We start from the raw sequence: 11,498 nt of genomic DNA on the forward strand, positions 1-11,498 counted from the left end.
GTCCCTGAAAAGCGCGGACCAGGCGGACGCCACCCAGTCCAGAGCTTACTACCTACTTCCTTCTAGTTGCAGCCACTTGTGTAGGACTCAGCTCCACCATGCCGAAGTGTCCCAAGTGCGACAAGGAGGTGTATTTCGGTGAGCGTGCTTGGGTGTCCCAGCCTTTCTCTACATGCCCGCGGGCGCACTGCAGGCTGTACGCGGAAGCGTAGCCTGGAGGCGGATAGTTCTGGGGTTGTGCATGTGGGCGGCAGTGCTGCCCAGAGTTCGGGGAATCGCCTTGGATCGAACCCTTGAACTGCCTGCGGCGTGAGGGTGGGACAACTTGGTATCAAACGGAATCGATATCTATGCCCACTTGTCTTATGCTTTTGGGTCGGTTTTCTAGCCTCCTTGCCTCTGGGTCTCCAGATCTCCATGACTCCCATGCTTTTGGGTCTCCCCTTCTCTGTGATCCTCGCCTCTGGATCCCGCTGGTCTGTCTCTCCCGTCTTCTCTCTGCGTGTCCTGGGCGGGGTCCCCGCGGGAAAGGAAGGAACGCGGGACAGGGGCGGCCCCTCCCAACCCTAAGTAGAAACAGACACGGAAAACCACGTCCGGGAGTGCAATCTTTGGGGTGCTGGTTTTCTTGCTCTTCGCGCGCCCCAGGGCTCCCACAAGAGGGTGTTTAAGTCAAGTCCCCTTGTCCCTGTTGTAGAGAAGGGCGCGCCCAGGTTCATTTATCCAGCCACCAGCGCAGAGGTCAGAGGACTTAACCCATTCGCGACCTAGCCTTAGACTCTCTAGACCTGCTCCCCAAATCCATCCCGCCTTGTCCTTCAAGTCTGTAGGGCTTTCGCTCCAACCCTACAAGCCCTCAGGGGGTCACATCCCTGTGGTAGTGCTTGAAAATGTCCCACCAATGAACTGAGGTGGTGCGGCCCACACCTTTGGTCCCAGCACTTGGGTGGCAGAGGCAGGAAGAGCTCTGAATTCACGACTAGCCTGGTCTACAAAGCAAGTTCCAGGACAGCCAGGGCTGTTACACAGAGAAACCCTGTCTCAAAATACCGGACAGAGAGAGAGACAGAGAGAGAGAGGAAAAGAAAATATCCCTCCCGTAGGAAGACCCTTCTGGCTTGTGCTATAGGAGGTGCCCCTCTATGGAGCTCAGGGCAGTCTGAGGACCCAGGGTGGGGTACCTACCACACTGAGGGAATGAAGCGTGTATGTGTTGTGCAGCCAAAGGGATATGCAGGGACCCCAGGGTCTCAGTGGGTTTGTGCTCTTGCAGCTGAGCGAGTGACATCACTAGGCAAGGACTGGCATCGCCCCTGCCTGAAGTGTGAGAAATGTGGAAAGACACTGACCTCTGGGAGCCATGCCGAGGTAAGGGACTGCTAGGGGGCAGAGGGAGGAACGAAGGGGGGCCGTGGGAGCTGGGGTGAAGGCATCCCCTCATGTTCTTCTCCTTACAGCATGAAGGCAAGCCCTACTGCAACCATCCCTGCTACTCAGCCATGTTTGGGCCCAAAGGTATGTTGCTGGGCCTCTTCCTTAACAGGCCTCTCACCTCAACTGACCCCCTTCCCCAACCTATTGATCTCATTTTTCTGTTTTTTTTGTTTTGTTTTCAGGCTTTGGGAGAGGTGGAGCCGAGAGCCACACTTTCAAGTAGATCCAGGTACAGCCCCATCTCCAATCCCACCCAGTCCGCCTGTCTACAGGATGAGGTCAGCCCTGGTGGAGTAACGAAACTTGGACATGCACTCATGTTTGTCTCTGTCTCTCCTTACAGGTTGTGGAAACCCTCCCTACCCGCCCAGGCACATGCCAGGCCTTAACCTTGGACAGCGGGGGCTCTCAGTAGCCCTACATGCCCTTAATAAACCTGATCTTTTGGAAGACCCGTGTGTTTGTCTACCAGTGTGTGCTGGAGGGAAGCTGTGGGGAGCCTCAGCCCCAGGCCTAATGCGGGACACTGATTTTTCCTGCTGTTGTAGACATTGCTGCCCACTACCCTCTGGGGGAGTGCCACTTTGGGGCAGGACTTCAGAATCCACAAAGTTCCTTAATAGTTCTGGCCTGGGGTGAGGCCCTGGCCAACAGGGTCAGCAGGAACATGCAGCCTGGGAGTGGGTGGGGCTGGCCACAGTTCAGAGGGTGAATCAGTGGGAGCTGATATGGTTCCCTTTCTGAGATTCTTTCGTGGGAGTTGTGCGGACTTCTTGCCTATTCCATTTCCACTTCCTGTAACCCTACCCTGTCCCCAGAAGTGCACCCTTGTGGATGTTCTGCAGCTGTTCAACAGATACCACATCCACATCTGCGCTTCCCCCTGCCCAGGAATGCTCCTGGTGACTCGGTGCTCTAACGGTGCTCTAACGGGATTTGAGGGCCGGCTCTGTGGCAGTAGGAAGGGTTTTCTGGAAACTTATGTGGAGCCCGGCAACTCTCAGCTTCCCCTTCCCCCATGCCACTGGCCTTTCAAGACTCTTTTGGACTTAACAAGGCCACAAAGAATGAGCCTGATAGGCTGTTGGTGAGTCCTGTAAGTGGCCGTGTGTGTGTGTGTGTGTGTGTGTGTGTGTGTGTGTGTTTTACTGGGTGATTCTGGAATCCCAACGGGTAGACGTCATAGTGCTTTACGTTATAACAGTATGAGCAGAATAGGTCAACCTGAGTTGTTTTCTTGAGACAGGGTTTCTCAGTAGCTGTGGAGCCAGTCCTGGAACTCCCTCTGTAGACCAGGTTGGTCTTGAGATCCGACTGCCTGCCTCTGCCTCCTGAGTCCTTGGATTAAAGGCGTGTGCCACCATGGCCCCGGCTAAACCTGAAATCTTAAGAGCTTCCAGCTGGGAGGGGTTTGGGCGTTGGGACAGACCTCTAGGTCTTGGGTGTCCAACATCTGCAGAGGACCTGGAAAAGGCATGGGTGAAGGGCAGAAGCTCCGTTTCCCCTGTTTTCTCCCACCTTCGAGGACCCTGCCTTCCTCATAACCCCAGTCCCCTTGTTTTCTCCCACCTTCGAGGACCCTGCCTTCCTCATAACCCCAGCCCCCTGCACCCAGTTCTATGTCTCCCAACGCGGGCAGACTTGGAGTGAATTCCCAGCAACCTGAGGCTTGTAGGAACGAGCAGGTCAGGTGGGGCAAGAGCATAGTATTGCAAAGAGGCCTCGAGAGACAAAGGGCTCCTTAGGGGTGTATCAGGAGTTCCTTGGCACAGTAGCCAAGATCTTTGAGCTTAAGGTTTCAGGGCCCTGTGAAGTGTGACGGTACGCACAAGCCTGTGCAGAAGCAGGGTCCTAGACCCAGGGCGGTAGGAGCAAGCAGGGTCTAGCTGGGCTTGACTATCTGGCACCAGCAGCCCTAGCTGCTTGGCAAGGGCCCAGGAAGAAGGACACCCAAGGCACCAGATGAGCAGAGGAAAGTCTGCAGCAAGAAGTCATATGCGGGGCGGGGAGGGGTAAAATGCGGAGCAGGAGCACACGGGAGGTTAAGATCGAGGTGGGCCGACAGTCCCGCACTTCCGGAGGGCGTGGCCATTCTGTAGCTGCGGTTAAGGTGGCAGGTGTCTAGGGTCCGTTGCCCTTCCCTCTCACCTCAGTTTCCTCTTACACATCTCACCCTCTCCCTCTTTACCGGCTTTATTGAGATGGAGAGCGCACACAGTACTGTGCACAGTCCCAGCTATTTCTGGTGACAGCGAGCACACAAAGCTTAGCTTGTGCCCGCTCAAGCGTACAGGCCCCGCCCCCACAATTCGCCCGGTCTTCCGTCGCCTGCAGATCCCCGGATCCCCGTAGGCAGCGTCTGGTCTTTGTCCTGCCCTCCTCCGCACGCACTGGAACATTTGAAGTGGTCTTTCGTCCCCGGCTTCCCACAGAGAGTGTTCTGGTAAAGGCTGTGGCCACGTACCAGCCTCATGCCCATTGCTGAGCATAATTGCTGCCTGCTTGTGGTGCGGCGTCTTAACCCGCTCATCAGGTTGAGTCTGGGTTCATTCTGCCGTTGTCATGTAGCTGCTGTGTACTTCTACATGTTTCCTCGCAGGGTTCTCACGGCTTACCAGGATTGACACTGTAGTGCGCGGAAACTTAAGTTCAACACTAAAGGAGATGGCCGCACCCTTTTCTAAAGTGGAGAATTTTCCTCAAAAACTAGTCTTCTAGTGGCTGGAGGAAGGATGAAAATGGGGACAAGGAGGTCTGGGATTGTACAGGAGAGGGAGGACGGCTTTCTCAAGAGACTCCTGGCGACGTGGCCCCCGGAACTCCCCACCCGGTTTGCCGGGCTCGGCTTCTCCTCGCGGGTCCCTGGCGCCCCCTGGCGACAAGCTTCTGGACGGCTCCGTAGAGACACTCCCTCCGTGTTTGGGTGGAGCCGTACTTCTTTCCCCGCGCCTCCAGGAGACACTCGCGCGCATGCGCGCCCTCCGGCCGCGCGCTACCTGAGCGGGAGCCGCCTGGGAACTAGAGGTGCTGATTGGTGCGTTCCAAAGTCCGCGGAGCTGGCAAACCCGCGGCCCCGCCCAGACCCCGGAAGTGCCTGCCTACGGGACAGACTGGTAGGCATTCAAACGCCGGTCACCGCTCATTGGGCCTGGGCGCAGAGGGCGGGTCCCAGCCCGAGCCCTGATTGGTCGCTGGGTCCGGCTTGCCCGGGCGGGCGATCCGAGGCTGCCTAGTGCTGGCTGCATGGGGCGGCGGAGGCACAGGGTGGAAGGGGCGGCCAGGGCCCTTCCTGAAGCTATCGCTGCGTTGAGTCGGTCCCTGCCCGCTGGGCCCAGCCCTGAAATCTTCCGCCGCGCGAAGTTTGACCGTCCAGAGGCGGTGAGGCTATCAGGGTAGGCGGCCGGGGTCGGGGAAGGCGTTGTCCTGGGCCGACGTTGGTGAGACTTGACACCCGCTGTCTACAAACTCCTTCGCTGCAGGCTCCAGTGCTCTGGCAGCTTCTCTTACGCGTGCTCTCACCGCTCGCTGCTAAAGATACCTTGACCGACCTCGCTCCAGGTAAGCCCTGCCCTCTCAGAAAGCCACGCCCCAGGGCCCTTATTTCCACTCCCCCAACTCGGTCGACCTCGTTCAGTTCAGCTCGGTAAGTCCCGCACCTTTAAAGCTCCTCTTTTGTCTACCCTTCTGTATTCAACTTCAACGCCCCCTTTCTGCAGACACCTGTCCCTTCCCTCTTTCTGCCAGCACTGCCCCGCCCACTTCCTTAAGCCTCGCTTTCTACTACCTTTTCCCTCGCTCACCTGACTAGCAGTGGCTCTGAGACTGACTAGACCCTGAGCCAGCCATTCACAGAAATCCTTCCCCCTGGGCCTCCTTTGTCCAATCAGCTGGCTCCCAGTTTCCCAGAAGGACCCAGGTGACACCTCCAGGTTGGCACCCCCTAAGCTGGTGATTTCCTACTCCAGAGGCTCAAGCCCGTGTGGTGAAGTCAGCACTGGACTCCCAGGGCTACCCCAGGTCTGCACTGGTACAGTTTCCTGAGGGCAGTTCTCAGAGAAGCCGGGAACTGCTGCTGGCCCTGTCTTGGCTTCTGGCACGAGGACCCTTCCTTGAGCAGCTGCTTGCCCAGACCCGTGTGCAGTTGGGTGACCAGCTGCCCCAGTGTGAGGTGAGTATGTAGTGAGGGTGTTTGAGCCGAACTTTGGCCAGAAACCCTGGATTTCTCTGTGGTCCCAAGTCATATGGTACCCTTGGTGCGGTCCTCATCCGGCTTCCCAGCTGAGACTAGAGCGGACTGATTCTATGCTCGTAGCGCACCTCCTCCTTCTGGTCCTTCCTTTAGCACAAGATGGGGTGTGTATAGCAGGGCTGACTCTTGTTCCCTCTCTAGTGTGAGGCCCTGGCCATCCCTGGTCCTCTTGCACCCCGTGTGGAAACAGAGAGTCCGGTGGATCTCCGACTAGTGGAATGGCTGATGGGAAAGCTGCGGTTTAAGTGGCGACGCCTGATCTCCAGTCAGCAGGAACAGTGTACCCTGCTCAGCAAGGTAGTCCAGCCCTATGGCTCCTCACACTGGGCCCATTTGCCCTGTGCCCCAGGCTGCCTTTCCCTGTGGTCCAGCTCTGTCATCACTGTTGGCTCACTGGACTGCTGGACTTCCCCCAGCTCTGGCCTATAGGTTAGGTCTCCCCTTTATAAGTAGAGCAGGACCCTGCCTTACCTCTGTCCTGGTGAGCAAGGTGTGGAAGCCCTCAGTGAAACTGTCTAGTGCCCCTCCTCTGGCCTGCACCCCCAGCATTACGGAGCTGCCCTGAGCCCAGCTCTGTCCTTCTGGCTATGAGTGGTCTCTTCTTTCTTTTTTTTTCTTTTTTTTTTTTTTTTTTTTTTTTTTTTTTTGGTTTTTCGAGACAGGGTTTCTCTGTGGTTTTGGAGCCTGTCCTGGAACTAGCTCTGTAGACCAGGCTGGTCTCGAACTCACAGAGATCCGCCTGCCTCTGCCTCCTGAGTGCTGGGATTAAAGGCGTGCGCCACCACCGCCCGGCATGAGTGGTCTCGAAGGTGTCTGTATCCAGTTAGGGGAGCTCTTGTTGGGGAGTGGCTCCCCAGCCTGGGTACATTGCTTGTTGCAGATCCACCTGTACACCCGTGGATGTCACAGCCAGCGGAACCTTGACCATCTTTCTGTTGCTGAAACAGAGATGCTCAGAGACCCAGAGAGCAGTCAGCAGGTGAGAGTTGGTAGGGTGCTGGAGTGGCTGCTGCCCTTGATAGGGTGTGGTCTACTGGGGAATACCTGGGTTGGTGTTAGGTTTTGATGTCTGTGTCTCTGGGTATTTGCCAAAGTCACTGTCATTTGCTATGGTGGGTGATCGGTGTGTCCCTTAGGATTCTCCCTGTCCCGTTGATTGCACACCTGTCCAGGAAGGAAGACTAGGTGTTGTGTACTCCTGTTATTTGGCCAGGCAAGGTCCGGGTTGGAGGGATGTGGTGTCCAGGAGGGGACGGCTGGCTTGGAGGAACACTGATCTCGGTCTGAAATGGGCGGCTACCTCTGCCTGACTGTATCTGGAGGTGTTTAAAGGCCGAGTGATTGGGGAGAGTTGCTCTTCAGAGCCTAGACTCTCAGGGTCTCTGGGGAAGTCTACTGGGGTAGATCTGTGCATAAGCGCTGATTTGTAGGCCTCAGTCCAGGGGCCATTTGATTCTTCCCAACCATGGCTGCCCTAGGCAGTGGGCCTCTCCTGATGGTCTTGATGGACCTAAATCTTAGCACAGACCTGGAGGATAGCAGGCCATGAATGAGACCCAGTGATAACGTGGCCTCGGGCAGACAGTGCCTTCTGTCTGAGGCTGGGAAGAGTGTCAGTGCTGGCCCCATCCCCAGCTTCTCCCAGGATATCCAGTTCTTTCCACTTGCCCTCCCTCCCCCACCTTCCTGCCTGTCTTTCTAGGGCCCTGTCCATCATTACTGGCTTCTTTTGGTCAGCTTATCTCTGAGGTTCACGGGAGAGGTCCAACATTAGTCACCACTTAGGGGCTGGACTGTAGACCTCCTGAGTGGTTGGCTGCCTGTTGCCATTGGGCATGTATTGCAGCCGAGCTGGAACTTGGGCTGGGTGACCTCTTCTTCCAGGTCCAGCTCCCTTCTTTGCCTCTTCTCGAGCCCAAGATTGAACTGTCTCTGAGGCACAGCTGTTAGTGCAGGACTAGCAGGCTTTGCTCTGCTGAGGGTGGGCCGTGGTTATCTTCTGACCTGACCCTGCCCTTCCCTCTTATGCATGCCTCAACTCTGTCCCATGCCCCTGCCCTATGCACAAATCCCCATCACCTATCAACTCTTCCTTACCTTGGGGTTTGTTCCCAAAGATACATGGCCCAGCAGGCTCCCCGGTCTTAGGTCTTCCCATCTATGCAGCCTTTGGGATAGCCTCTAGTCGGTGGAATGTTGGGCAGAGCACTCTGGTCAAAGGCCCCTGGACTAGAGCTTGGCTCGGGAGATGGTCAGGGAGCAGTCTGTCCCAGCAGTCTGTGTCTTCTTCTCTAGCTTCTGCAGGCGCTGGAGAGTGAGAACATACGCCTGGGGGCAGCTCTGGAGTGGCGGCAGTGTGAGCTGGTCTTCTGGCAGTGGATGGTGAGGACGTCTTCCCTGCTGTCCCAACCCTTCCTGGCGCTGGCCAGGAGTCCCAGGCTCATTGATAGTAGAGTTTGGAAGATCATCCCTCCTTGAAGATGGAGACGAGGGCTCTAAGGGATGCTTCTGCTCAGGATAGCGGCTGTACTCCGTGGAAGCCTCATATTGCTGGTCCTTGCCTCTGGTTCTCCCAGAGGTCTGGTTTTTGTGTTTCCCTGAATGCCAGAGAAGTAGCCAGGGAGTCAGAAGCTGCCCTGTCTGCAGTGCGATCTGGGAATGCTCTGCCCCATCAACCTCTGCATCCTCTGTCCCCACTTGAAACCTGTGTTTGTCCCTGACCGTCTCACTGGGGTCTCTGCAGGATACAGTTCTGGATGCCTGCTTGTCGGAGACTCCTGCTGTGACCTCACAGCCCACAGTTCTGCCCATGATTTCTGAACGTGGGCTTGGTGAGCTGGAATTGGTAAAACAAGAGTTGCAGGCCCTGCAGAAGGAGCTACGGGAAGTGGCTGAGCCCCGGAGGGCGGCATGGGAAGCCCAGGTGAGCTCCTAGGCAGCTACTTTGCCCACTCTTCCCAACCTACGCTCTGACTCTGCCTCCTTTTTTCTGTCTGGACTGGCTCTTTTAGTGGGAGGTCTTGGTTAACCATTCGACAAAGTCTCTGGATCAGTTACCCTACTTATTTGGATTAAATTTGATGGTGATATACTTGGACAGCAAATTCCAAAAGCAGGGGTTGCAGGGAAGAAACCCCACTATCCTTCACTGTCACCTTGAGATTTTCTCCGGGGACTCCCACAGAGAGGTAGGCAGCCTGTGCAGAATTGCCTGCCCTGGTGCTCCCATTCCATGCACATTGCTGGTTGGTCGGCCACTCTGCCCCTCCCCAGCAGTTCCTGGTAGCATATGCCGCTCACTGCTGCATCCATCAGTTCTCCTTTTAATGTCAGCTGCAGGCAGGCTCCCCTTAAGCTCTTTCATAGTCTCCTTGAAGATCGGGAGCAACCACTGTTTTTCCTCCAACTCTCCATCCTAGTGAGGCTGGCATGCCGCAGACCATGAGCCTGTGGTTGGGCCAGAGGTCTCTTCCTCACAGCAGCTAATACCCCAGGAGTCGTAGTAGATTTTATCCTGAATTTTATATATATTTAGAACTGTGAGGGCAGAGCCCACTCAGCAGAGCACCCAGGACTCAAGGTGACTCTCTGGGGTCTTTGGAGTGGGTTAGTGGCCTCATCGGTGTGACCTTCACTTAGACCTGCTGCCCACAGGCTCTTTGGCTAGGGATTGCCCTGAGGGATTAGAGGTAGTACCCTATGCCCCCTGGGTCAGTCCCACTCAGGTATTCCCCTCCTAGATAGCAGTAGGAAGGAGAGGGTGAAACAGGGTGGTGGGGGATGCTGCCCAAATCCTGGAGTAGCGGGTGTCCCCAGGAGTCTTCCTTGTGTTCTGAAGACCCTTGAGGGACATGGTAGGCTAGAAACTGCCCAGCGGTCCTACAGCCAGCTGTCCTGAGTGAGGAGCCCTGGAGGTTAAGGATCTTGATTCTCTGAGTTTTGGGTTCCTGTGTCCCAGCTGCTGCTGGCGTGGGCTTCAGGTGCTTTCTGAGGGTAAAAGATTTTTGGGCTAGCCAGGCCTTTTGTACGGGTCATGGGTGGCCTGGCTTTGTATGGTGGGATGATGCATGGACTAATGCCTTGCCTTGCAGCTCTGGAGCTGCAGGGTTTTTGGGTGCACCTGGACCCGTTTTCCTGGGAACAGAGCTGCCCTTGGCTCAGGAGCCTGTGTGTCTTCTCTCATGCAGGTTGGAGGCCTAGGTCAGGGGCCAGAGTGGAGCACCACAAGGAGGGCCTTGCAGGAGGCTGTCAAACAGGAGTTGATTGCCCTGCAGGTATCCTGGGAGCCATCCAGTGACCCTACCCAGCCCCAGAGACCCCATCGGCTGGTGAGAAGTAAGGATCAGTCACCAGGACCTCAAGGCCTACAGGCAGCTGAGATGATCAGGACCCTGAGCACCCAGGAGGCCGGTCTGAAAAAGGTGCTGCACCAGCTACAGAGCCAGTGTCAGCAGGAGCTGGCCAGGCTGGCTGGTGCTCTGCCTGGCTTGATTTGGATTATGGTTCCTGGACACTGAAGGCCCCAAGGTGTGCCCACCTGTGTAGAGGTCTTTGTAGGGTCTCAGAGGAGCAGACTGGGGCTGGCATTGGAGCAGGGGTCCAGGCCCTGTTGCCTACAGTTTTGGAGTCACCATGGGCTGGTCCTCCAGAGCAGTTTGTAGGGGACCTATATATACATGGTAGAGCTGTCTCTGGGGACACCAGGTTGTTGCCCTCTGCCACTGCCCTTTAATTTCTTCCTCTTCTGATACTGGGCTCTGCATGGGGCATGGCTGGCCCCGGGCTGGAATCACACGTGCTGCACAGTGCAGGAAGCACCGGGTCTCCCCCGAGTGGAGCAGCTCTGGTTTCTCCGACCCTAGCTGTACACCTCCTGCAGCAGAGCCTCCTCCTGTGCTGGGCCGTGGATGTGCCTGCTGTGTGTGGGGAGCTGGACGGGAGCCCTGGGGCTCTGCCGGGGAGAGAAGAGGAGGGAAGCTGCAGTGCAGACAGAAGGCCTTTGTTCTGGAGGCTGCTGGGCACTGGGCAAGCTCAGGTCTCACAAAGCAGCCTGTGTCCAGGACGTGCCCACAGCCTGGTGGGATGGCTCTCTCCTAGCCCAGGCTTCTAGCCGGTGGGCCCAAGCGGGTCCCGTGGTTTCTAACCCTGCCTTCCTTCCTATCCGTAGCTCCAAACACTGACCAGACACTGGGCAGGTGGTAGGTCCCACTAGGCAACCTCTAGCCTCCTGCTAACTCAGGCCTGAGGCCACTATCCAACTCTGGGCACCCTGGACCCTCTGCTAGAACATTCTCTCATGGGGTTTTCCTGCTTGCCTAGTGTCGTATGGTAAGAGTGACAGCTCATGCCTAGGGTGACGGTTCTGATACAGGTGGCCTCTGGCCCTGAGGTAGGGCACCATGCTGTTTGTTCCAGTGACTGTTCCTAGCATGTTTCTGGAGAACCAGTGTCTAACAGGTCCTTCCTAACTTTCATGACGTAGCTCCTGGAGTCTCTGGAACCTCCTGCCTGTTGCTGAGCCTCTGCTGTCCCTCCTGGCCTGCAGCCCCTGCTAACACTGGCTTAGCTCTTCTTGCTGCTTCCACCGGTGGGTTCCAGCTCTGGTCCAGGACACATGGGAACTTGGCTCCTTGTGACGGTGATATGAGCTATAAACAAGTCCAGTTATGCTCCCTGCCTCTGAAAACTGCCCTGCTCTAGACTTCCAGTGGCCCTTTGGAACTTGACCTTAAAAAATCTAAATGCAGCTGGACAGTTGTGCTGCACACCTTTAATCCCAGCACTTGGGAGGCAAAGACAGGCGGATCTCAGTGAG

General features: G+C 56.5%; 2 protein-coding genes across 2 annotated transcripts; both read left to right on the top strand.

The window, feature by feature from the left end:
* Window positions 1–1,884, top strand: Crip1 (cysteine rich protein 1). Its single transcript, XM_005343637.2, has 5 exons — window positions 1–138; window positions 1,274–1,368; window positions 1,458–1,515; window positions 1,617–1,663; window positions 1,778–1,884. The coding sequence occupies exons 1-4, from the start codon at window positions 99–101 to the stop codon at window positions 1,655–1,657; spliced, it is 234 nt and encodes a 77-aa protein (XP_005343694.1). The 5' UTR covers window positions 1–98; the 3' UTR covers window positions 1,658–1,663; window positions 1,778–1,884.
* A 2,774-nt stretch (window positions 1,885–4,658) lies between these two features.
* On the top strand, window positions 4,659–11,498 carry Tedc1 (tubulin epsilon and delta complex 1). Its single transcript, XM_005343638.2, has 8 exons — window positions 4,659–4,812; window positions 4,914–4,992; window positions 5,400–5,602; window positions 5,825–5,980; window positions 6,564–6,662; window positions 7,979–8,065; window positions 8,427–8,606; window positions 9,871–11,498. Exons 1-8 carry the CDS (start codon window positions 4,678–4,680, stop codon window positions 10,198–10,200), a joined length of 1,269 nt encoding a protein of 422 aa, XP_005343695.1. The 5' UTR covers window positions 4,659–4,677; the 3' UTR covers window positions 10,201–11,498.

This window comes from Microtus ochrogaster, chromosome 1 (genome assembly GCF_000317375.1).
Source record: "Microtus ochrogaster isolate Prairie Vole_2 chromosome 1, MicOch1.0, whole genome shotgun sequence".
In the NCBI taxonomy this organism is placed as follows: domain Eukaryota; kingdom Metazoa; phylum Chordata; class Mammalia; order Rodentia; family Cricetidae; genus Microtus; species Microtus ochrogaster.

Coding starts and splice junctions, on each gene's coding strand:
- Tedc1 (XM_005343638.2), top strand. CDS start 4,678: ATGGGGCGGCGGAGGCACAGGGTGGAAGGGGCGGCCAGGGCCCTTCCT. Junction 4,813..4,913: donor AGTTTGACCGTCCAGAGGCG/GTGAGGCTATCA, acceptor CCTTCGCTGCAG/GCTCCAGTGCTCTGGCAGCT. Junction 6,663..7,978: donor ACCCAGAGAGCAGTCAGCAG/GTGAGAGTTGGT, acceptor CTTCTTCTCTAG/CTTCTGCAGGCGCTGGAGAG.
- Crip1 (XM_005343637.2), top strand. CDS start 99: ATGCCGAAGTGTCCCAAGTGCGACAAGGAGGTGTATTTCG. Junction 139..1,273: donor CGACAAGGAGGTGTATTTCG/GTGAGCGTGCTT, acceptor GTGCTCTTGCAG/CTGAGCGAGTGACATCACTA. Junction 1,516..1,616: donor AGCCATGTTTGGGCCCAAAG/GTATGTTGCTGG, acceptor TTTTGTTTTCAG/GCTTTGGGAGAGGTGGAGCC.